Source organism: Anoplophora glabripennis, unplaced genomic scaffold, assembly GCF_000390285.2.
Source record: "Anoplophora glabripennis isolate ALB-LARVAE unplaced genomic scaffold, Agla_2.0 scaffold326, whole genome shotgun sequence".
Taxonomy (NCBI): domain Eukaryota; kingdom Metazoa; phylum Arthropoda; class Insecta; order Coleoptera; family Cerambycidae; genus Anoplophora; species Anoplophora glabripennis.
Window position 1 is genome coordinate 32,080 of NW_019416758.1, and position 25,869 is coordinate 57,948.

The 25,869-nt window shown below is 30.7% G+C and overlaps 2 protein-coding genes across 2 annotated transcripts; one reads left to right on the forward strand and one right to left on the reverse strand.

The window, feature by feature from the left end:
• Nucleotides 1-5,448: 5,448 nt before the first annotated feature.
• LOC108907541 (trihelix transcription factor GT-2) lies at nucleotides 5,449-8,862 on the reverse strand. The gene is made up of 3 exons (XM_018711273.2): nucleotides 8,664-8,862; nucleotides 7,768-8,610; nucleotides 5,449-6,527 (listed from the first exon to the last, which is right to left on the reverse strand). The coding sequence occupies exons 1-3, from the start codon at nucleotides 8,749-8,751 to the stop codon at nucleotides 5,548-5,550; spliced, it is 1,911 nt and encodes a 636-aa protein (XP_018566789.1). The 5' UTR covers nucleotides 8,752-8,862; the 3' UTR covers nucleotides 5,449-5,547.
• Nucleotides 8,863-9,674: 812 nt separating this feature from the next.
• LOC108907540 (protein inturned) lies at nucleotides 9,675-20,076 on the forward strand. The gene is made up of 9 exons (XM_023455418.1): nucleotides 9,675-9,844; nucleotides 9,900-10,158; nucleotides 10,208-11,245; nucleotides 11,304-11,582; nucleotides 11,814-12,068; nucleotides 15,211-15,465; nucleotides 15,521-15,790; nucleotides 15,850-15,989; nucleotides 18,712-20,076. Exons 1-9 carry the CDS (start codon nucleotides 9,723-9,725, stop codon nucleotides 18,821-18,823), a joined length of 2,730 nt encoding a protein of 909 aa, XP_023311186.1. The 5' UTR covers nucleotides 9,675-9,722; the 3' UTR covers nucleotides 18,824-20,076.
• The last annotated feature ends 5,793 nt before the right edge of the window (nucleotides 20,077-25,869 follow it).

Sequence of the window (25,869 nt, forward strand, 5' to 3'; positions counted from 1 at the left end):
AACAATGTACTAATTCAGATTTTTTATTCAAACATCGGATTATTCCTATTTCTTTTTATTTTTAAATTAGGGTTTTTCGTGAATAATTCACCAAATTAATACACCTTATTTTTGCTTTATGCTTTTTTTAATATGCGAAACGGGATATTTTGTATGCTAGTAAAATGTGTTGTTATAGAAATTGATTTCAATGTTATTGCTTATGTTATCCTTTTCTAATTACTTTAAATTATTATTAATGTAGAATGTATTTAGGTATTTGTTAATATTTGAAATAATATATCATATTTAAATTATCATGTGTGTGAAACAAGGTCTGGGTATATTCAATATTTTTATCCTTTTTTAAGGTGTACGTTAATTCATACAAATTCAAAAAAATAATATGTAAAAAATCTTGTCAAATAAAGTCAAACAATGTTTTTGAATACCAAAAATCTAGGTGTGTCACAGACAAGAATTACTAATTGCTGATACCTGCTGCAGGAAACTGTATGGGCTGCAAGGCCCACTTAGTATTGAATTTCACCATGCTAATAGGTACTCGTTAAACAGTCAGTAAAAAAAATAATTATTCAAAAAAAATTTAAACATGAAATGTTTAAGAAATTAATAGAAAAACACATACCTGATATGATTGCATTATTTGAGATTGAACCATCAGGTGTGTATTTTTCTATTTAACATTAAACACTTACCTATTTGCATTCTCAAATAATCAATCACATCAGGTAGGTATGTGTTTTTCTATTAATTTCTTAAACATTTTATTTTGGAAAATTCTTTTTTTTTGCAACTGTTTATCTGAGTATTAGCACGCTGTAATTCAATACTAGATGGGACATGGGACAAACAGAGTAGTCGTTTCCCGTAGTTTAAATATGATTCTTTTGAATTTGTATCAATTAGCTTAATAGCTTAAAAAAGAATGAGAGACATACGAAAGCTAATAAGATAATATATGTACGAGTATTTAAATTTCGCACTTAAATAATTGTGATATTGAGTTTCAAAAAAAAATGTTCATCAACAAATACAATAATAAATTTTACAAAATGAATCAAAATCAGTAACTTTTAAGTTAGTATTTGGATTTAAATAATTTTTTTTACACAAAATTTTATCATTTCTTCATTAAAATCATAAATTTTAAAAATCGTTTTCTGAGTGTAACATTTTTTTTGAAAGTCAAAATAAATGTAGGTATAGTATTTATATACATATGTAGGTAGATGTATTCCACCGTCTTGTAATATACAAGTAATAAATATTATTATCAATAACTGATTTTTTTTATGCATAAAGTTACTGTAAAACCGATATATCTTTAATTATTGTAGTTTTAAATGTAAATAAAATAATTTCAAACTGCATTAAAAATATGTACATATAATAGCATTTATCCCGGACTGCATTCAGGAACTCTGTCAAGCAAAATATTTGCCCTGTCTGTGAAATCGTTGCGTGAGGAAATAGTACTATTATTTATAATAGTAGCACTATTTGCCACTCAATGGTGAAATAGATTTTAATACAACTACTAACTATCTATTCTCCACTTCTTATATTCACATATACCTACCTACTGTCTTTACAATAACAGACTTATAATAAAAATTCTCTCTGAATATGAGGGCTCCGCGTAGCTCGCTCCTACATTTGCAAAATGTTTATAGCGGTGGTCATGGTTACCGTCGCGCGGCAGTGAAAGAATAAGTGGGAGTAACGCATATTTACTATGCAGTTTGGGTTCTGTTTAGTCTGACAGTAAACAACTAATAACCATCCACAGCTTTTTCCCGTGTTAAACGTAATTTATTCAGGTGTGATATAAAATTTTGTTACCTACGTATTGTTTCCTGTGTGGTTTTTAAACGATTGTAAAAGTTTAAATTGATTGTAAAAAACGGACCAACAGTAATTATATCTATTGAAGAGTCAATGGTGTGAGAAATATCAAACTTTAACGAAAAAGTAATTACAAAATTTATTTCGGACAAAAGCAGAAGAATGGATATTCACTATAAAAAAATAATGTTGAACACATTTTCCGTATATTTCAGTAGTACTTAAAATAAAACTGCCCAATTATATTTAATTTTTACTTTTTTTGAATAATTTGTATACCTAAATTTTTCGGCCCTTCAAGTCGAGAGCTGCCACTGAATTTAGACATGATTTTTGTTAATAACTTTGTTTTTCTTCTAAGACATTTAGCTGAAATTTTGCATAGGGTTTTGTCTTATGTCTGTGGACATATTTTTTGTGTAAAGAAATTGAAGCAAGAATGAAAAGCAGGTTTGTTGTACCCATGAAACCTCCTACTTTTTCTGCATACATGTTTGGTACAACTGTTTTGTTATTTTTAACCCAGCGTCTCTTTCTTTTATTTATGTCACTCCTTGAAAAATTTTGATTTAGAGCTTAATTTACAAAATATTGAAGCCTCTTTGAACATGTGATACTGTCACATTCCCTGTTAATTTCTCTTAAGACACGAAGTTTTACAAAAATATTCTTAGATGATACCGATTCAATATGTTTTTTTCTATAGTCTAATATTAAAATTACCTTTGCATTTTAGATTTAAAATAAATTATTTATTTATTTGTAATAAGCAAAATTAAGTTTTATTATTATTATTATTATTTCATTAAAAGAGCTCTATTCATGGAAATGTTGGATAGATATATTGACCAATTTTAATACTGATTTCTTGTGTCTTCTTTTTTACGAGTTATGATAATAATGGGGAATTTAGTTAATTTAAAGTCTCAATTTCAAATCACTCCGATTTCTAAAATTAAATTAAGCAAATTAAGGGAACGTTTAACCAAAACCCGCGCCAATGTCGGTATTTTAAAAGAAAATCACTACACCTTGTACAAATAAAAATATTCCTATCACACGTGTGAAGACGAGGTTGCAATATCTTGAAATCCAAGCCTTATGTCACAGTTAAAGAAGATAAAACAAATTAAACAAGTGCTTAATCTAAAAAACATTATGTTTAAAGAAACAGCGTATAGAGAAAAAACTTGGGAAGTTTTTTTCAGAAGGTATATGCTAAATTTCAACCAAAAATTTCCCTGATATTTCCAGGTTCTTCAAGTCTGATCTGAAAAATTTTCCAGATTACACAAAAGTAAGATTTTTCAGTTACCAATTACATCCCCAATTTTTTGCCACATAAATATTTAACAAGGTATGATAATTCCGAAAATTATACTGTGGCAACATAAAATTTGCGCCAAATAGGAAACTTTTATATAGGGCGTTATTTAAATACATAGCCGTACTTCAAGGGGTGATTCATTCAAAACGAAAAGTTTATATAAGCATTAAGTCCGGCAATGCTTCGTTTTCAAGATATAGTGTCAAATTAAAAAAAAAAACAGTTTTTTCGTAAAAATCTTAATAATCCATTAGCCGATTTTGTTGAAATTTGGTTATTTATGGTAGAAAAAGGCTAATTTAACCATAACTAGATTAAAATTGCCCTATTCAATATTTTTGACAAATAAAAATGTGCCACTGATTTTTTTAAAACTTATAAATTTTTCCGTATTAAGCAACTAAAAATACAACTTTTTTGTCTCTTGAATGATTTTCGTATATTGCTTCCTTTTTGGAGAAAAAATTATAAAAATCACATTATTGCATGTCCCTGGGACAACATTATAAAAAATTAAAACTACCAAACTATCTAAAACGGGTGTATAGTTCTTCCGAAGTCAGTTTAACATACGTAAAAAAGCTGAGAAATCAAATTTAATGAGTTTCATGGGTGTCCCTAAAAAAGTTTCCTGCTAAAGGTAGAAAATTATAATAATTTGTATGTAATGTGTAAAAAATTTCTATTATATGTTCATTTGACCAACATATTTTAATTATTTATGTCCTCAAACTATTTTATTATATTGATGGTAAATTTCGTTTTGTTCCATTTCAAAAGGTCTCCAAAATGCCATGTTGTAAACCAAATATCTCTCTTATTTCTTCCTTTCATAATCGTAATATAGTGATTAATAGAAGGGTGCCTATAATAAATTAAAATCATCTGAATTACACAAAATTCCGCATTCCCGCACTGCACTGCTAGGCGACTTGAATTTTATGACGCAATGAACCAGGCCCGGATCCAGAGACTGGTTTTGGGGGTGGCGCAAAGCACTTCTTTATCATTATTATTATTATTATTGTTGTTGTTGTTGTTATTTTTTTGATGACGTAAGGTGTAGGTTAGGAAGGGGGACTTGCATTAATATCGACTAACTGCCTGTTGTCGTTTGGAGAAATTGAAGATCTTTAAAAAATGATGTGCTTTGGATCTGGATCCGGGCCTGCAATGAACCAGAGCAACAGTGCGCATTGCTCTTTGCCCGCACGCTCATTATTCAACCGAACATATACATTTCTACCACCTGTACGTTTAGTTCGACCAGACCTATATATGGGTATGGCTAAATAAATATGGGAATAAGTTTTTCAAATATTTCAATCTCGAGTTGCTGCTTAGCGACCGAACCTGGTACATACCTTGAAATTTTTGGTTCTTCAATTAACTGGAAAAACTATACCTGATATTTTTTTTCCATATCAATAGTCTATTCCAGTCTTAAAAATTAATTTATTATGTTGTTCCAGGAACACACAATAAAGTGATTTTTATTTTATTCTCCAAAAAGAGAAAAAAAATAATTTTAATCTAGTTAGGGCTAAATTAGTCCCTTTCTAGCGTAAATAACACTGCCAAATTTCAACAAAACTGGCTAAAGGATTATTAAGATTTTTACAAAAAAACTATTTTTTAAGAAAAGTTTGACATCCTGTATCTTGAAATCACTCCTTGAAATTTGGCCACAATAAAGTGATTTTTATTTTATTCTCCAAAAAGAGAAAAAAAATAATTTTAATCTAGTTAGGGCTAAATTAGTCCCTTTCTAGCGTAAATAACACTGCCAAATTTCAACAAAACTGGCTAAAGGATTATTAAGATTTTTACAATTTTTTAAGAAAAGTTTGACATCCTGTATCTTGAAATCACTCCTTGAAATTTGGCCACATATTTAAATAACGCCCTGTAGATATATTTTAGAAAAAAAAATTCCATTAATAATTTGTACTTGTCTGAATACCAAATAGGAGCAACTGGAACATATACCAGAAGTTTTTTTTTCAGAATGACTATTTTTTAATCAAATTTTAAAAAACAAATTTTTTCGAAAAATATGTGGAAGTTTTGCCTAAATTCCAACGACATTAATTTATTTTCACTGGATTTATAATTCCAATATCAAAACAAGATTTTAAAAGAATACAAATTATGTAAATTTTTATTTTTTAAATACGGAAGCACAATAAAACATTTTGCTTAGATTTTTTGGAACAAAAGTCCAAAGTTTGTCACAAAAAAGTATCGAAAAGGCGAGAAAGGTAAATATAATTTTAGTAAAGGATTTATTTACCCTAAATATTCAAATATCCTTTTTTTGTCAATATAAAAATCAATTTAACATCAATCATCACTTAATTTGGCTTAGAATTCTAACTTCTACCGCTACTATTAGTACTTTTAAAGTGTTTCACGTATAGTTCGAAGGCCTCAACTTTCCTTTCTTCCAAATCCAGCTTCCTTTTCAACATCTGCATTCGCTCTATGTGTCTATTCTGCTTCTCTACCATCCTTTTCTCGCTGCATTTACATCTTTTATTAGGACCAACAGGTTCATCATCACCGTCGCCACCTCCTAACTCCTCTTTCAGAATGTCATCGATCTCTTGATAGAACTGGAATCGGCCAGGTCCGGTTTTATTCAGTTTATGAATCTTGTACACACTAAACATCTTCTTCCACTTCTTCTCGCAACTTTCTGCGGATTTATGTATACCGACAGACTTTAGTTCCTTCGTAACTTCTTCCCACAGCTTCGATTTCCTTCCGTTTTTGAATTTTTTCTTATAATTTGCGTAAGCTGATAGTAAGGCTGACGTCTCGCTGTAAGACCAATGGTTTTCATTATCTTCAGTCTCATCTGGCTCAGTTTGGATGATTATTTGTTCATATCCAGCATTTTCGCTATATGCATGGTCCGAGTTTTCGATTACCATTTCCGTATTATCCATAGAGTTATCCTCGGCTAAATATTCTGTGCCGTTTTCCTCGTTTTTTGTAGTGGTAACATTTTGATCGTTTAGTGCTTCAGACATCTCTTCATAAAAGTAAAACCTCGGATTTTCTCCTTTAAGTTCGCCCCTTCTGTACGAACGCAGAAGGCTTTTCCATTTGTTTTCAATTTTTTCTGTGTCACGGTAGATACCTTGATTGGCGAGTTCTGATGATATAACAGCCCAGACAAATTTTTTTGAGGGACATTTATTAAACTTGGTTTTATGTTTTTTATAGGCCTCGATAAGTTTCAACGTCTCGTCTGCCGCCCACGAGACGGGATCTTTAGAAGTTTCTAGTTCGGCCTCTTCCAAGATAGTTTTGAATTGGTCGGGGTCTACAATCTTTTCAACATCATCTGAAAACAAAGGAATAATACGATAATTGAAGCATAACAACCCTAATAAGTATATAATAATTAAGGCATATGAAGTAATTCATTTTAATGTAAAAACATTTTTTATTTAAAACATACCGACGTTTATTCCTTTAGCTGAAATTGTACATTAAGTATTTCTCTCAAAAAGTTGATACAAGAAGGTATAAGTATTTTTTCCTCAAATTATTTTACTAAAAACCAAAGAAGATTTCTTTTTAATTTATCTTGGTCATATCTAGGATAAAATATTTGGATAGGCCATAAAATAGGCACTAAAGGTGTCTCTATTTGCTTTCGGCACTGTATTTAAATTATTAATAAAGGATGTCCCGTATAAAAACCAACAGAGGGCACGTACTTAGACTTCAAAATAATGTGGTTTAGGATAATTTATTTCTATAGTAAGTTGCTCGGTTTAGCCGCTAGATGATGTTAAATGCGGTAAATATACCGTAATACTTTTAGTATAATTTCATGTGTCGAGCACAGCAAACGTAATTCAAAAGGTGCTAAAAGAAAAATAAGATAGTGTTTCATTTAGTTCACACGACTTGTTTTTCGCAGTTAAATAAGGACAATTAATATAGGTTTACATAAGTAACTATTTTTTTAAATATTTCTTTTTTAGCTAGTCTGTGATACAGTCTACCTCATTTTATTTACTAATAAAAAGTCCACATTCTAGTTATCATCAATACATTTTGATGTAAATTTGATTTGTTTTAAAAATGTTAAAAAGCCAAAACAATGGTGAGAAATTTTAAGTGCATGCTCTTTCAAGAAAATTATTGGAAATAGTCACCGGTTCCTTTAACACTTATCTCTATTACTTCTCATGAAATGTATGTACTCTACAAAGTATTATTTCACCTTTATTATCAAAGAAAACAAATTTTCAATAGCAATTAATCAGATTTGTATTAAAATAGTACTTAAATTACGCGCAAACCCTTTAGAACACAAAAAATTTGCAAAAGAAAAAACAGTATAAGCAGTTTTAAACAAAATAAGAATAGTTTGCTTAAGGATAAATTGTTCCCACTTCTGTATATGCAACTACTTCGGTTACCATGTCAAAGCCCTGAACATTTAAGAAAACAAAAAAGAATTTATAAGATACAAGTTCTGGCTATTTAGAAATGTTTTTCTGCTCATTCAATAAAAATGTTCAAATAATTTAGAAGTTGTTTTAAAATCCTATTCTTATATACCTACATACCTGTAATGCGCATAATATGATCAGCAATTTCTAATTCGGTATCATTCAACACATCGTTCATTTCCTGAAAATACTGGAATCTTGTGGGCATACTAGGCTTTTCTAAATTTTTCCTATAGCTGCGCAGAAGGTTCTTCCACTTAGCCGAGCATTTCTCATGATGTTTATGTATATTATCTTTTGCAAGTTGTGCAGAAACCATTGACCAAAAATGTTTTTCTTTTGAAAAATTTTGTTTCATGTGCTTCAACATTTGAAAAGCTTTTAAAAATTTAAGAGTTTCATATCTTGACCAGGATTCTTTTTCCGGAACTTCTTCTGTAAAACTATCCTTCAGTTCTGCAACTTCTGCCGAGGACAATGGGGTATACTTTACTTCCTTTTCATCCGTTTCACTATCAGATATGGAAACTTCTGTATTATTAAATATATCCTTCATTTCTTGATAATATTGGAATCTTGTTGGTACGTTTGGTTTCTCATTTGCAACCTTATACGTTCTTAATAAATTTTTCCATTTTTCAGCACATTTTGCTGCCGATTTGAAAACATTATACTGTGACAATTCAGCAGCTATCATGGCCCAAACTACTCTTCTTTGTTTATGTTCTTTAAACGTATCTTTATACCGCTGATAAATCTTTATTAATTTTAATGTTTCGTGTCTACTCCAAACCTCTTTATCATTTATTTTCTCATCAAGGGGGGATTCATATTCATCACCTTCCGCAGGTTCACCTTCTTCGTTCACTTCGGACTTTATTGTTTCAATTTCCACTGCACAGCCTTCTTCTATATCCTGGTCTTGCAATTTATTAAATAAATCTTGGGCAAATTCAGTATCTGCAAAGAATATTTATTAAGAGATTGAAAGAATTGACTTAAATGCTTTAAACCTGTGCGACATTTTTCAGCTACATCCGTAGACACATATACACGTATAACTTTGTTATTAATCGCATCGTATATTTCCAAGGGTTCCATTTCAAATTTAGAACAAATTTTCAAACTCAAATATATGAAAGATATTCTTTTCAGATATTTAAGAAGCTACCTTGTACTGAACTTAAATTCACAGAGCATCTCTCAACTCAACTAATCGAACAAATATGGCAATGCAGATAGCCGCGTTCCAACTGTCACTTTGGTGGTACATTCCAAATTATTCTGATTTCAACTGCTTGTGATATAATTTTAACTTTTATTTTTCTTATTTGTTAAAAACTATTTAACATAAATATGTTTATTTCCAATTTTATGCTTGTCTTTTAAAATTCATATGAAAGAGAATATTAAAAGCAATTAATTTAAAACATTGGCGAAGTTTCATGCAATAGGAACAAAGGAATACGCTTTTCAGAACAGGTCCTTTTTGAAAACACTATAAAGGATCATATTTTAACTTTTTAGTCTGGATCCACATGCATGCGTGATCACGGATACGTATGCGTGATACTTATATGCGAAATTTGGTCCGTTCACATGCAATGTCTATGATAATTCGTACTACCTCTGTCATTCTACTTCAACGATCACGCTCTAACCGATTATGTGATGGAGAGTATTTATTGATATGTACATACAAACACTCAAACAGGGGCACTTTTCTTTTATTCATGATTTCGAAATCATAACGCCGAATTGATGGAAAGCAATCAGGTTGCTAGATTTTGGATCGTAACGCGTTATGATTTAGAAATCATGAATAAAGAAAACAGCTATTTTGTACAAAGTTGAAATTAATCAACTTTCATCCGTTTTGACCTTGACGTAGTGTAAAGTCGCATTATTCTTTACTGATGCACACAATTGGATGTTGATGATCACGTGGTTACAACGGAGCAGTGATCATGCTCACATGTAGATCCAGGCTTTAGTTCGTTGACATTTCTAATTTAGAGGTTATATTCATTTTTTTAGTCTCGATTTTGTAATCCTCAAAATCATAATGTGAAATGGAATCACAAAGACTTCTGGATCCTAGGACAACAAATAACGATATTGAAAATCATAGTTCTGAAGAAGACGAGTGGAGTGATGGTTCAAGCTATAGCTCATATTATTCTGACTCCGACAGGTATTTATTAAAAGAAAAATATGAAATAAATTATTTATTTACTATGCTATTTAAGTACTGTTCCTGACTGGGAACCATATGTGGATGATTTTTCTGGGGAATTGTTATATATAGAATGTCATCCTTTTGTCACACAGAATAATAAGGAAAGTAAGTTAAAAAAACATGTAGAGCCGTTTTCAAAAAATCAAATGAGGCGTAGCACAAGAGGTAAATTTTTACGACTTATTAGAAGAAAGGAAAGTAAAAGAAAAAGCAAGAAAGGGCACAAACATGTAGATCTAGAATCCACCACATCAAAAGTCAAATTTCAGGTAAGGTGCTTAAATTTTTGTAAACCTTTGTTCAAATTCAAATTTTTAGGATTTCCAAGAAGGAGAGGAGAAGGAGGTTATGCTTGACATAGATGTTGAGAACCGTCACAATTTAAGCGGTGATAAATCTTTAGCTGAATCTTTGTTAGGTCTTATTGTTAGTACGTTATCTGATGGCAACAGGGTGATGATTGCAGGATTTTCATATGATAGTAAGGCAAAACATGAAAGAAATATTAAAATTGGAGATTGGTTGAAAAGTATCAACAACATAGAGGTTAATGTTCAAAATTTAGATGATATTTTACAAAAATTTATTAACCGTGATGATGTGCTCTTGAAATTACAAAGAGTCGCTGGTATAGAAGTGACGAAAGAGCCACCTATAAATGAACTCAACAATGAGTCAAATTTTGTTAGAGAATTGTTAAATTTTAAATCTGACGATGACCAGCTGTTAATGCAAACTTTATGTAAGCATCCCTTAGGAATTGTTTATATAGACACAGAGAAATTAAACGAAAACAACCAAGAAAACGAAGATGTTATCTATTGTTTTCCGAGACCATTTAAGAAAAATATTTTGTGTAATTCACGGGGTATGTATATCACTCTGAATCACTTATTAAATGATATAACACAGACAGCTCCCAATACCTCGACAATTAAGTATAAGGATTGTTTAGCACACGTGGTTTATACTCCATTTGAGAAAAATTTACTATTGTTTATGTTACCGGACAACAGAGCATCCTTACAAGAGATATTATCAATTAATAACGAATTAATTAGATTACTTCAGTTTTCCTATGAAACTGTTCATTTGTGTTTCACTAATGAGCAATATTTCACCCAAGTTGACCACTTCTTCTCTCGATTCTTTGCAAGAGTTTTAAGCAGTGGGCTGTGGGCAACTGCTCAACAGTTTGTCGAGCTGGAGAATTTATCCACAAAGTCATTAGAGGTAAGCCCTTGTCAATTCGAGAGTAATTTTTCATTAGCGGCAACTTTGAATCTTCCCGATGAAGCTCAAATGCAAATTGACGATGCTCTTGCTGAATTAGAAGCAAGCGACTATCGAGAATGGGTAGGTATGACATTTGAATTTGAGAAAATCGAATATAGGCAATACACATCTCTTTCAGAACGAAGAACCTTTAGATTGCCAACGTCTATTCACCATTCTTGGAAGCGCACTTTATCATTCTGGATACTTGCTTGCCACCCATTTCATTCACGAAGACTTGATTGACATCCACTGCTTCTGCAAACAACACGGCTTGTTTCATCTGTCTCGAACTGAGCCTGTGAAGTCTCTTGTGCTGTGGAGAGAAGTGTTTCCATATTCTTGCAATAGAATACAAAGCCCTAAGGTTAAAGTGCCGGAAGGGCGCAGATATTTGTTGGTAGTAGGCAGCGCCAAGGTAAGACTGTTAATTTGTATTATTTCGAGCATAAACGTAACAGTTTGTCATTGTTCATTGTAAACGAGTCATTAATATTGGTGACACTAAAATTTAGAGATTTTTAGTTGGCTATACCAGTCGTATAATGTTGGTTGCCTAGGCCCGACGGTCAGGTGGCTTGTAATTATTTATGACGGCAATGTACATTTGAGCATAAAAAATGATGTTATTTATATTTTTAACATCTAGGACCTACTGGCAGTAATAATGGAAGCAGGTGGTTGTACCGAGCCATCCGAAGACAATATGGGCCCAGATGCTTTTTACGTAGAAGAAGCTCAGGCGACTTTGGCGCATATTCAGGAATTGGGTTTGAGTGAATTGGCTGACCGATTCCTATCCATGAATCCGGGTTCCCAAATTTCTGTGCCCATTCCTCAAGGAAACAAGAAACGTGGCGATTTTATCAACCTAAATTTTTCTAAAAATTCAGATGGCGCAAAGGTAAAAATAATATATAATTGTATAAATATGTATATAATTATATAAATATATATATATATATATTGTTATGATTGTGTATGTGTGTATAGTCTTGTATGTTTTATGTGTTAGCGCCAAAATTAAAATTTATGTGTATTGATATTAATTTTGTTTAGATTGGTGTATTATGTGTTGTATATCTTTGCCCTATCTAGCTTGAGACTCTATCTCTGTAGTCGGTTCCAAGTGTTAGCAAAAACCACACCAAGCACAGCTATAAAACAAAGGTTTAGTAATAAATGTATTTATTAACAAAATTTCTATATATGTCAAAACTTGTCACTCTATTTCTTAAATACACTAGTTAATATATTTTGAAGTATGTCACAATGTTTCTAAATCTTTATATAAGAAGTTATATTGATGATCTCGTCAAGTTAAATTTCATGCACTACTGGTTGCATACCTCAAAATATTGTAGTAATAACTTCTTATATAATATTTGTTAATTTTCTCTACTATTAAAATTTAATGCTATAACAACTTTGGCCAGTTTAAAATATATGAAGTGAATTAGATTAATTTAATTGATATTGTATTGATGATTTGCTAAACGTTTACTATTAATTTTTGTTCTCTATATTATATTTCGTATACGATTTGTTTTTATTATCAAAAGGTACCTTTNTTTTGATCTATAAAGTATGGCCTAAAAAGTCAAATTTGTGATTTTTTTAAATTATTGAATATGTTGGGCTCAATATTTTTCAAATTAAATTTTTTAAGATTTTTTCCATATCGCTCACTGTTTTAATCGTCATTTGAAGAGTAATCTGTGAAAGTTACTGATATTATATATATAATTAATAGTTAATTAATTACACATCGTTAGAGAAATATTAAAAGATATTTAAATTAAAGCAATAGCAATTTTCTTATACATTTCAATTTTCCACTAGAGGAAAGCAATCAAATGAAAGGCGGACTTGTCATTGTTAGTGGAGTCAAGATAGCTTAAAATTACGCATTATTTCGAAATAATTATGAGAAGCATGGATTTTCCTAAAGCCTTTTGAAATTACTAGGAGATAAGTATTAGAAAAAAGTTATAAACTTATTTTTGTGCGCTAATTGTTTTTTAATTGTTTAAAGTTTATAGTTTTTTTAAGAACATTTAAAATAATTCGATGAATTTAAAATCGAATTCTTTCAAATTGTCAATATAGGGGTTTTCGATGTCGCTGAACAAAAATATGAAGTCGGAAAATGAAAATTCAAAATGGCTGATCCAATATGGCCGACTATTTTAAACAATTTATTTAACAATTATCGATTTTAAATCAAACTCGTTTATTATTTGTAATATTAAGTAATAATATACATTAAAGAATTACAAGTGTACGAGAGTATAATCTCAAAATGGACAAAATATGTGAATAATACACTTTTCAACATACTGATAACTGCAGCTTACTCGAAAACATAAAATTCATATTCTTATACCATTTATAATAATAATTATTTAATCCGTATAAACGAAAAATGCTTTTAAAATAAATAAAACTGTAAGTAACAAAACCGTTGGATTGTTCACTCAAAACCCTGCAACTTTTGTCTTAATCATTTTTTTGTTTGAGCAGTATTTTCTGAGATAGAGGGGGGGTTCCAAACATCAATAAGATAACTGATTTTCACAATTTCAGATACAGAATATACGTTTTAAAAATGAATATTAAATCAATTAATCAAAAAACGTTATACNCACACCTAGCGCATATATAAGTTTTGAAGTGGGTGGGTAAGATGAGTCTAATTCTAAATTTTGAGAAAAATCGATGCAGTTATAAAAAATTCAGAGGTACCTATATTTTCAGCTACAGTAACTGGGCAATTTGTTAAAAAGGACAACTATTATTTCAATTTTTTAAGAAAAATAAAATGCACCATCTTAAAGTAGAGATTTTAAGCTTAAAAAGTGCTCTCATAAAGTTTCAATATACCATTTACAACTGTAGTTTTTGATCTATAAAGTATGGCCTAAAAAGTCAAATTTGTGATTTTTTAAAATTATTGAATATGTTGGGCTCAATATTTTCCAAATTAAATTTTTAAGATCTTTTCCATATCGCTCACTGTTTTAATCGTCATTTGAGGAGTAATCTGTGAAAGTTACAGATATTTATTTAAAAATTAAAAGAATAACAGCTATTTTATTATTATTGTACAAAATTATAGAATGACGTAACTTTGTATAAGTACTTTATATTTAAAGACATAAAATTTTGATAGCTGGATGACTCTTCTTTCATTTAAATTTTTGTGAGAACGATTTGATCAATTAGATCGAAAGTTATAACAAATTTAGTGTAGCGCGCTCGGGGCTATACTTGGGGGCCGCCTACAGCCTTCAATTCGCATTTTAGAAAAAAACTTTAACATTTTTTATGTAAAATTTCCTGTTTTTTCAAATGGCGCAGTAAATTTTCTTTGAAATTATATTTTTATATATATTTTGCAAAAACTGTAATTTTGCATCTAATTTGTTAAATAAATAATTTAGCCTACACTCTACAGTTGGTAACTTTTTATATGTTGTTTCTGACAATTTTACAAAGTGAAAAATAAAACATTCTCTCTTCCAGTAATTTTCGTGAAATCTATCTTGGACTCCACTATGTTGCCAATTTGTCAAAATTACATTAACAACAGCTCAAATCTATTTAGTACTCTGCACTAGAATGAAAACTCACGACGAAGAGAGAGTCCCACATCTTGATTCCAGTTTAAATTTTGAAATTTCTTAAAAAATTTAATTCCCGAAGTTACTATACTAGGTGATCTACTGGTGCCACTTCCAGTGTATATTTTTGCTCCGTGGTTCTTATTAGTTATAAATTTTGTGCAGCGTTGGGCGCTTCACCCATAACGCTCGTTTCCCACTTCTTCCAAAGTTGCTACCTTACCAGGAAGTAAAACTTGTCTTCCGATAATTTCTCACCTAGTCTCACAATTGTACAGAGTGGCTCAAAATTACTTAGAACCATTATACTATTAACATGGATTTTCTTAATTACTACACTAGCATTTATTGTAATAAATATGTTGCTTGTTTATAGAAAGTTGCTTTTTATGAAAAATGTCACCTTTGATTTTTTACTTCAAGGATTCTGTGGGTTCTCCGAAAAAGAACGAAGTGACGTCCATCTTGAAGAGACGCAGTTCAGACCAAAACTTTGTTATGCAGTACAGTTCTATGACTTCTCTACACGACGATTCCTATGATAGACAGTCCGAAGAGTCGGGAAGTCAGGGAGGCTACAGCGAGAGGAGCGAAGTCAGCGACGATTCCCGGAGAAATTTCCGGAGGGGAGTAAAATTCGATTCCAACGATGAGGATTCAGAAACGGATGAATTTGGGGTTAGTATAAGCGTAGATTGAAGGCGTTGAAACTATAAATTTACCTGTTAATTAGGAAGGAAGTCAGATGAGTGTTGGCAGCTTCGATATATCTGAAATTCGGCAAAATCTCCTCTGCGATACGGAAGACTGTAGACCGATGCAGCTGACGGCGGGTAACGACAACGTCTTGTACCATTTCGTGCAGCTCGACACAACCGAAGGCATCCTGCTGTGCCCTCCCGAGTCGAAATTGCAGACACAGACCTACGAGTTGATTTTGAACAACTTCAGGAGGTGTTGCCAGCAGATTCACACATTGTTTCAGAACACCTTGCGGTTCAAGGTAATTAGTTTTTTCCCTTTGTGGATGGTGTTTTTACACTAATAGTTATTTAATGTTAGAACATGCCCGCCCAGGATATGGCCAAGTCCGTAATGAATAAAAGTCTAATTGCCATTAAAGAGCACGGGATCATTTTTGAATGCCCATATCTGGATGATAAGGAGACTAAAAAGTATAAAGTCAGTTACTGGGTTGTCGGGTAAGTACCTTACATCGCAAAATTATGCCACGGGCAAAGTAATCTTAGACTAGGCGGTATCTGTTTTGGTTTCTTTTGGACTTAACTTTTGGCGGCACATATGTTAAAAAAATTCGTAAAAATGACATATTTTTCTCCTATTTAAGTATGTATCTTTTCAAGAGTTGATTTTAGGTGAAAATGGAAAAGAAAAAAAAAATTGTAATTAAATTTTTTACAAAATATGACTAGTTACAAATCGAATGAATCATTATTATGGTAAAAATCAAAAAAATCGCAAAAATGGGGTTAAAAAACAATACTTTTTAGGGAATTTTTTTGGGGTATTTAAAAAGGGTATAGGACCTTCATACTTGGCTCAAGAAAACTTCATGTTATGTAGAATCATCACACCAAATTTCATCAAAATCGGTTCTTATAGATTTTGCATAATAATTTTGCAATCCAGATTTTGAAAAAAAAATTGCAAATTTTAAACATTTTGCACAGCAAAAACCAAGGCCCTTAGATACTTGAAAATTTAATCACATATAGATGGACTCTCAAGCTTTCAAACTTTTTTTGAAAAATTCGAATCCGTCAAATAGGAGAGCTCTGGCGCTTGTTTAAACATAGGTCGAATTTTTGTACTTTTAAACAATTAGAATAACTTTGTGAATATTCAATCAAATCAAATTTTTTAAGGCAGGTTTTAAAAGTTCTTGGAAAGACGCTTCTTAAAAAAAAAACAGATCGATTGGTCAATTAGTTATGTAGTTATAACCGTCAAAGTTAACCGTCATTTACACTAAATGTACTGGGACATCGGGACAAATTTTTCGGAAAATACCTTTGGTATTCCGAGTACTTACAATGCTTTTCTTTGTTGACAACCTACTTTAAAACGTGTTTAAAGTTATCTATGCAAACGAGAAATTCAAGAAAATCGTACGGGTGGTGGTGGTGAGGGAAGCAGAGAGCGCGGCCGCTTCGGCCTGCTCGAAATTGAATCGGCTAGTTCAAAACCGCGATGCGCTTAAAAATTTTTAATATCTCACCTTCTAGAGGTCCGATTTTGATGATTTTTTTTTTAATTTTAGCGTATTTTCAAATGCCTATCGTTAATAATTATTNGAAGCAGAGAGCGCGGCCGCTTCGTCCTGCTCGAAATTGAATCGGCTAGTTCAAAACCGCGATGCGCTTAAAAATTTTTAATATCTCACCTTCTAGAGGTCCGATTTTGATGATTTTTTTTTTAATTTTAGCGTATTTTCAAATGCCTATCGTTAATAATTATTGGTCTTTCAACAGTCCGATAATTATTTATCTTTAAACTTCCTTTACTTATCAACTTTATTTTTTTATTGTATCAAAGGTAAGTGCATAAACTTATATACTGTTTATCAAAGATCAAAAACGAATTTATTTAAATATTCTGAAATTGTTTAAACAACAATTATTTTCAAAATATGACGAAAATTAGTAATGTAATGAGTTAATTTTTCATTTGCTTATATTTTAAACAATAAATAATATTTGAATTATACTTTAATCACAAAAAAAATTAATATTAAAAAATAATCTTTCTTTCATTTCAATATATTATTTCGTATATGAAAAATACGACCTTGAAAAAAAAAATACATATATATATACCATTAGGAAAAGAATCTCTACAACCTGTATATACAGTGTTATTTTTTTAAAACCTGACATAGGCCAACTTTTTTATTTGAAGTAATAGACTACTTCCGAATGCAAAGTTGTAGGAAATAACTTGATTAAGAAAAATTTACAAATAATTTTTTCCGGTGTTGCCAATTAAAAAAAAAATATCGTTTTAGTAGCTACTGCAGAAATCTGGCAACACCGCAAAGAATTATTTGTAAATTTTTTTTATTTTTTTTTAAAGAAGCGTCTTTTCAAGAACTTTTAAAACCTGCTTTAAAAAATTTTATTTGATTGAATATTCACAAAGTTATTCTAATTGTGTATAAGTACAAACATTTGGTCAATGTTTAAACAAGCGCCAGAGCTCCCCTAATTGACGGATTCGAATTTTTCAAAAAGCGTTTGAAAGCTTAAGAGCCCTTCTATATGTGATTAAATTTTCAAGTATCTAAGGGCCTTGGTTTTTGCTGTGCAAAGTTTTGAAAATTTGCAATTTTTTTTTCAAAATCTGCATTGCAAAATTATTATGCAAAATCTATCGAACCGATTTGGATGAAATTTGGTGTGATGATTCTACATAACCTGAAGTTTTCTTGAGCCAAGTATGAAGGTCCTATACCTAATTTAAATACCCCAAAAAAATTCCCTAAAAAGTATTGCTTTTTAACCCCATTTTTGCGATTTTTGTCGATTTTTACCATAATAATTACGATTCATTCGATTTGTAACTAGTCATATTTTGTAAATAAATTAATTACAAACATTTTTTTCCTCTTTCATTTTCGTCCAAAATCAACTCTTGAAAAGACACATAATTAAATAGGAGGAAAAAATATGACATTTTTGGAATTTTTTTAACATATTGTGCCGCCAAAAGTTAAGCCCACGTTTTTTTTATGCGCATAGAAAAATTTTCATTTCTAGAGATATTTGAAAGCCAAAAAGCCAAAAATCTCCGTGGATATACGATTCACCCAAATTTGGCTTTTTGAGACAGATACTGTCTGGACTATCTTTAAAGGCCTGTATTTTAACGTTTTAAGCGATTCTAATTTGTTATTTACACTTTTAGGCGATTATTTTATGTTCCACATCCTAGAGAGATGTACGTCTGTTATCAAGACTCTATTCCGCAGAATCTGATTGAAATAGCCTTTAAAATGAATATGGGCAGTATGAGTTAAGTTATCTACGAAATACAGGGTGTCCCACTTTCTAGGCGTTTAGGCATAAGGTAGCAAGTAAAAAGAAAAGTTGAAATTCCAAGCCTGCTGAGTTTTAGGTGCTAATTTGGGAAAAATTGTAATAACAATTTTTTTAGTAAAGGTTAATTTTGCTAAAAAAGGGTAAATTGTCCGTATGGAAGTGTAAAACCACCTTTTTTGACATTAATTTTGAAAAATCAAATGAGTACACAACATATTCCCCACTTTGAATCATGCGAGTTTCCCGGTTTTTTTCTCTATGGATTCTTCAATGTATTGTTCTGCAACAGAAGAACTTTTCCATTCCCCATGTCTTTTAAGCAGCGAAAGATCGACTTCGGCATCCGCCAGTAAAGTGGCGACGTTCTTCAAAAAAGATTCCCTGTACATTTATCGGCATCGGGCAATATCAGAAATGTTATTTTTTTGGGGAAGTCTCGGATTGTGATGCTGTGTATCCTTGGCTCGCAATGCTAAATACTTTCTATACAAGGTATTACAAATCAAGCAGTTAACCGCATATTCTTTGGACTGAAATAATGGAACTTTTCTCATGCCACTTTTCAATTAGAAGCCCCATTTTCAAAATACAGGGTGTCAAAATGAAAATTAAAAAATGATGTTTACTGATAACTCCGGTGATTGTAGAGATGTTTATTTGAAATTTAGCGCATATTTTGATCTTAGGTTGGCACACTTTTTGTGTAATTTTGGTTAAAAATATCAAAGTATGAACGGTAGGGGGGGGGCTTGCAGTATTCATGGACCCCCTATTTTTTTTTTTGAGTACGCCTATGCTTTCCGAATATTTTTTTTGATAAAGCGGCATTTTATTCGGAGCCTCATTTACGAGATATTGTAACTTTTTTGGATACACGGCATCAATTTAGTGGACGTTAGACTTTAATTTTTGGGATTTTATGAAAAATATCTTTTATATGGTACCAATACTAACTAAAGAGCAGTTAAAGAATTGAATTGTAGGAGCTAAACAACACTTTACGGTGAAACCACATATTTTGGTTTGAGGCTTGCTGTACGAGATATAGCAGTTTTTTAGATATACAGGGTGTCTCATAATTAGTGTTCAATAATTTACCACTTGATTCTATTGCCAAAAATTAAAATATTTTTTCATGTAAACATGCGTCGAGAAGCTACGCCTCCCTAAATGGAGCCTCAAAAAAATTCATTTTTCTTTTTAATATTTCCGAAATGGGTTGAAGGAAAATTATGAATTTTGACACCATGAACGCTCTTTAAAAGTAAAAATAAATAAAATTTTTGAAAAATTTTGATCAGGGGCGTCTCAATTGGGGGGGGGGGTCGCCGGCTAAAATTTGCCCCAATTTTTTTGCTTGTCTAAATTTTCAAATTTAGAGGCCAACATATGATAGATCTTCATTTCCTTTACAAAAAAGGTACTCTCCATTTCTTTCGATAAAATGCTCCATTTCCAAGAAAAACGGATTTAAGTGCTTGGAAAAGTACACTTTGGAAAGTTATAACATATTAAACCTATTTTTCTCGAAAACGGATTGCTTTTTGGATATAGAACAACATTACCATTTTTAATGGAAAACTCAGACCATCAAATTTACTGTTTAAATTTGAAAATAGCAACAAATTTGGGGCAATTTTTACCCGAGCCCCTCCTCCTGCTTGGGACGCCCAAAACAAATTATATGTATAATGATATGATGATATATCAAAATTCATAATGGTACATGTACCCATTTTAGCTATTCAAGAAAATTTTTTTGAATTTTATTAATGTAATGTAAACTCGCCACACATAAAATAATTATTCTTTATAATAATTACTCACATTTCTTGTTGTTTGTAGAAAGTATGAAATAAAATATTGCACGGTAAACTTTTTCCAGTACTCGTTTCGAAATTCCAGAAAACTTCTTACTCACACTGTAAAAATGTATTTACCGGACTTATAACGTAAATTACTATGGCAGGTTTAGGATTTGCAATTTGAAGAAGTTATAATTTTCAAATATCTGCTTTTTTAAAGTATATTTTAAATATTTGTGCATCATTTGCTTTTTACTTGGGTATTATGTTAATTGGTTGTACGCCCATAAATCGGGACACCCTATACTTATGTTACAAAGTATTAAAAATAAGATCTCATTCGTTTCCAGTTAAATAGATGTAAGTACTGGATTTTTTCCAGATCTATAATATACTTTCAAAAAAATTAATTTACACTTTAAAACTGACATCCTTTAACTGTGAAATTATAAAACTGCTTATCGATTTTGTGAATATATTCCGTCCGGTTTGTGAATCTCAATTTTTATTTTTGTCAACAAATATTTAGGAATTTGCTTTTGTAGTTTTACTCATTTATTTTAAGAAACACGGTACTGTATTAAGATGTAAATGAAAGTTTTTATAAATTTTAATCAAGGAAAGTGTTTGATTTAAATAAAAATCATATAGTGGAAACTTACAATAATATTAAACTAAACTATAACTAACAATATTCAAAATTGTATACCTACGAGTATATATCCACTGCCCCTCATCTCCCGATCTTCCCACACTACCTGACCGTATCCGCACTCTTGGCGGTTTTTAAACATGTTTGGAGGAATTTTTCACCTATTTTGCATCATTTTATTGGAAAATTAGAATATACATTTTGTAGTAATATACTTCGACTTTTAAAATGCGGCTAAAAAATTTAAATCGGATCACCTCCAATGCATCCAGAAATTTTGCAAAATAGTGCACCAAAAAATTCAAATTGGAATTGTGCCAAAACTATTTGGTCCGACAGCGCCTGCTTTGTACTCACTTAAAGTACATACAATTCACTGCTTTTGTGCACAGGGTCAGCTTTACAACTTAAAGAATGGTGGAGTAATGAATTTAAAAAGAAACGCAAAATTTTCCGATTTTTTCGGGTTTTCTTTGTTTCTAATTATCCGATTGGATCAATTCTCATTTTATTTGTATTTGGATTCTCTACAAATTGTCTCTCTATAGCATTCAGATTGCTTTGGTAGTTTAGGTTTTATAAGCAAAAAAACTAAAAAAAATATATTTTTTTTTTGCATAAAAATGTTTATAAAAAATTAATTAATAGTAAATTGGAGTAGGAAACACAAACATATTATCTATAGACAGTCTTTTATATGATGGCACAGTCCACCTGCTACTAGAATTTTTGTCACAAACAAATCCTCTATTAATTGGCCTATTAAGGGTAAATAGTAAGAGTAGCAGTAATACACGATTCCAAGAACACTGATTTGAAATTATTTTTTAAATCAAATGAATAGTCAAGTTATAATTCATTGGTTAATGTCAAGTAAACCAAGCCTCGAATGTTGAAAGAAAAAAATTTAGCTGTTTTTAAAATTATATATTGTTAAATACTGTTGTTAATTTGGAAAAATATTAAATTTGATTTTAATTTTTGATTTGCTCCTTTTGACTCGAATGTGTTATACTTATATTTTACTTTTCTACCTCGGCTAATTCTCAGGTTGGGCACAAGTTTCTCTTTATCTCAGTGTCGGTTCAAACTCCCAGAAAAAAAAACAGTTGCACACAATTATTTAACATTTATTTTTATGCAAAATCAAGAGTTAAAAAAACATTTTATTTTAAATATCAGCATATTTTAATGAAAAACCTTTCCCCTTTTCTTTTTATATTAAATGATTATCACGGTTACCCTGTACTTTAAATTTTCTAATCTATAAATTCTTGTTATTTGAAACCTGCTATTATTGTAGAGGTGTAACCCTGGTTGCTGACTTACAAAATTTCAAATATTTTACAGAAATACTTTTTCAATTAAAACCTTTTTGTGTTACTTATGTCTCTACAATTTAGATGGCCTCACTTTCGCTCATCTTTCTGTTTTTCCCTATGAAGTTCCTTTAAGGTCTGTCCACATGAATAGTACTTATGTCACTTTCACTCATTCTCTTTGTATTTCTGTTTCTTCCACTCACTTCTTAACTAATTCTTACTTAATATTTACAAATTTCCTAAACTAACAATAATGTTTCTTTATTTTTATTTATTTTTCTTCTAACTGTAACTATCATTTATTTCTCTTTTATCTAAATCTGGGTTTTGTCTCATGTCATGTAGATTTGCCTTTAAATTTGACAACTACTGTCATCTTAATTTGAAATTTCTGATAATTTAATACTGTTTAAATAAAGATTTTTCATTTCTCTTTTCTCATCTCTATTTATGTGTCTTTAACTATAACTTATTTTATCTATCTTAAATTGATATGCTACTTTCTTGGTTTTGCTTCTATTTTAGATATGAAATTTCTGTTATTAACGTTCTATCTTAGGAAATTTACTATCTTATCGTTGATATTTTAATTACATTTATGTTTATATCATGTTTTTACCGGTTCAATTATACAACTATTTTAATTTTTTTATTGGATTTCCATTGACTAGATCTGCTTTTCTTGTGTACATGCTTCTTTTTTCGACTTTACTTGAAATTTTTCTGTCTTAATATTATAATTTTGTTCCTTTCATTTTGTGTTGATTTTCAAAAACGTCTCAATATATATAATATACAGTATGTTCGCGGATTGAGTTTACAAGAGGACAAGTGGACCAAAAACTGAAAGATACGAAAAAAGGCATTCTTGAAAGTTTTTGCTTGTTTAGAAAATACGTATCACCAGGATGAACTTCAATTTTGTTGTACAGGGTATATCGAAAATACAAAAATGCTATTTTGAGTAAGAGTAAACATACTTTATTTTGGAAAATACGAAAAAAGGCATTCTTGATAAAAGTTTTTTCTTGAAAAATGAATGTCACGTCATCAAAAATTTAATTAGTATTCTCTAGCACACCTCTAATCAGAGTACCTAGAAATGTTTGATACATTTTTCAGCGATGAACTTAAAAATTTACCATTAAATTTTTGCCAAAAAATGTTTTTTTTGAACGGGATGGTTGTCTAGCACATTGTGCTCGTGAGGTAACAGAATGGCTTAACTATAGATTTGGTCCAAGATGGATTGGTAGAAATGGTCCAATTTTGTGGCCCCAAAGAGCCCTGACTAAACCATGGCTGATATATTTATATGGGGCCGTTTAAAACAAATTGTTTATGTATCTCCAGTGCCAAATAATATTGAAATGCTAAAAGGCAGAATTACCCAGGCTGTTCGTTCAATATCCCAGGAAGAAATCAGAAATTCCTTCAAATATCTAAGGAAGCAATTGGAAAAATGTGGTCAATATGGGGATGGTGTTTTTGAAATTTGATATCTTCATCATATTGCTTTATTCACTTTTTTCGGCTTAGTTGCAGTAATTATGTTACGTATTATTTATTAATTACACTTGAATAAGACGTGTTTCAGTTTTGTCCTTTGTTCCCTGTATAAAAAAATTAAATTTTTGGTAAAGTGACATTCATTTCTCAAACAAAAACTTCTATCAAGAACGCCTTTTTTTTCATATCTTGCATATACGGTATGTTTACTCTTACGCAAAATAACATTTCTGTGTTTTTGACCCACCCTGTAGAACAAAATTGAAGTTTGTGATTCATATTTTCTAAACAAGCAAAAACTTTTATCAAGAATGCCTTTTTTTCATATCTTTCGCTTTTTGGTCCATTTATCCTCTTTTAAACTCAATCCGCAGACGTGCTGTATACATGATGTATTAAATATTATGGGTGTGTAGATTGGCCTACGTTACTAATTATAAATGAAACTAATTTGCATGATAAAAATTACTACTCTGATAGATTTGAAAGATATTTTAAAATAATTTCAAGTTTTTAACAAAAAGAATTTTACTATTTTTGGAGCACTATTTAGTTCGTGAGTCTCAGTGTCCATAACCTCCGACAGTTTAGTTGAACTACATACATAAAATTAATTGACCCGATACTGGATAATAGAATGCTGGGCGGGCAACGTTAATTTGGCAAAATAAAGAACAATTGATTATATCGGTGCCTCGTTTTGTTACAGGGCGTCTCAATTTTAATCTGAGACTTTGAGAGAGGATAGTACAACGAAAGATAATGATACTTTGTCATATAAACTTATTTCGAAATCTCAACCGATTTCGAGATACAGGGTGTTAAGAGAAAAAAAAAAAATTAATTTACTGTAAATATCTTGTGAAATAATAAAGGTATTTGAACTAAATTTGGTGTATGCTATATTGGGTCAAGTTTTCATAAAATATGTAATAATCAAGACTTTTCAACAGAGTGGCAGAAATATGGGAAACTCATTCGACTATTTTATAAAAAAAAAAATAGTAAGGTCCTGTGCAACACAATAATTGATTATATGTTCTTAAAAAGCTTGCCAAGGGAAATAAAACATACCGTTTACATTCTGTCAATATCTGTCTCTGTTTTATGGCAAATTGGATTTCTCTTCTTTTCGAATTAGCCAGATACTGTACGCTAATGGATTTTTTAAATTCCTGTTAGAAATATTTCGGCTAGTTTCAATTAATTTAAATAAAAAAATAAAGAAGCATATTTCGAATCAATAATGTTATTATTTTACAAGAACCTCAAGAGAAACATTGATAGCAGTAATGAAAATAAAAAATTTTTATGTGTGTGCCAACTTTTCGGTGAGAGCTTAGGGGAGATTACCCCTATTAAAATTTATTTTGTTCAAAATTTTTTCGTTACGAAAGTCGTCCCCTAAAAAACAGTTTAGGTCCCCTCCACTGTATTGGCACAGTTACAATCCACATGTCCCCTGCTCTTTAATAGGCAGCCTAGGGAGTCATCTTAAACCTGACACTTAGTAATTATAAAATTTACTCATCTACAGCACATATAGAAATAAATCTTGTGCCCTTAAAATAAAACAATTACATTTTTAAATTTGTTGTATATCACAGTCCAAATGTCACCCTTCTCAGCCAGGAATACAAAATTCTACAGAAGCACAACATTTCCACATTGTTTTCTGTAAAAACAATTTTAAAATCTTGATCAAAATCAATTTTATTCCAATTTAAATTGTTCTT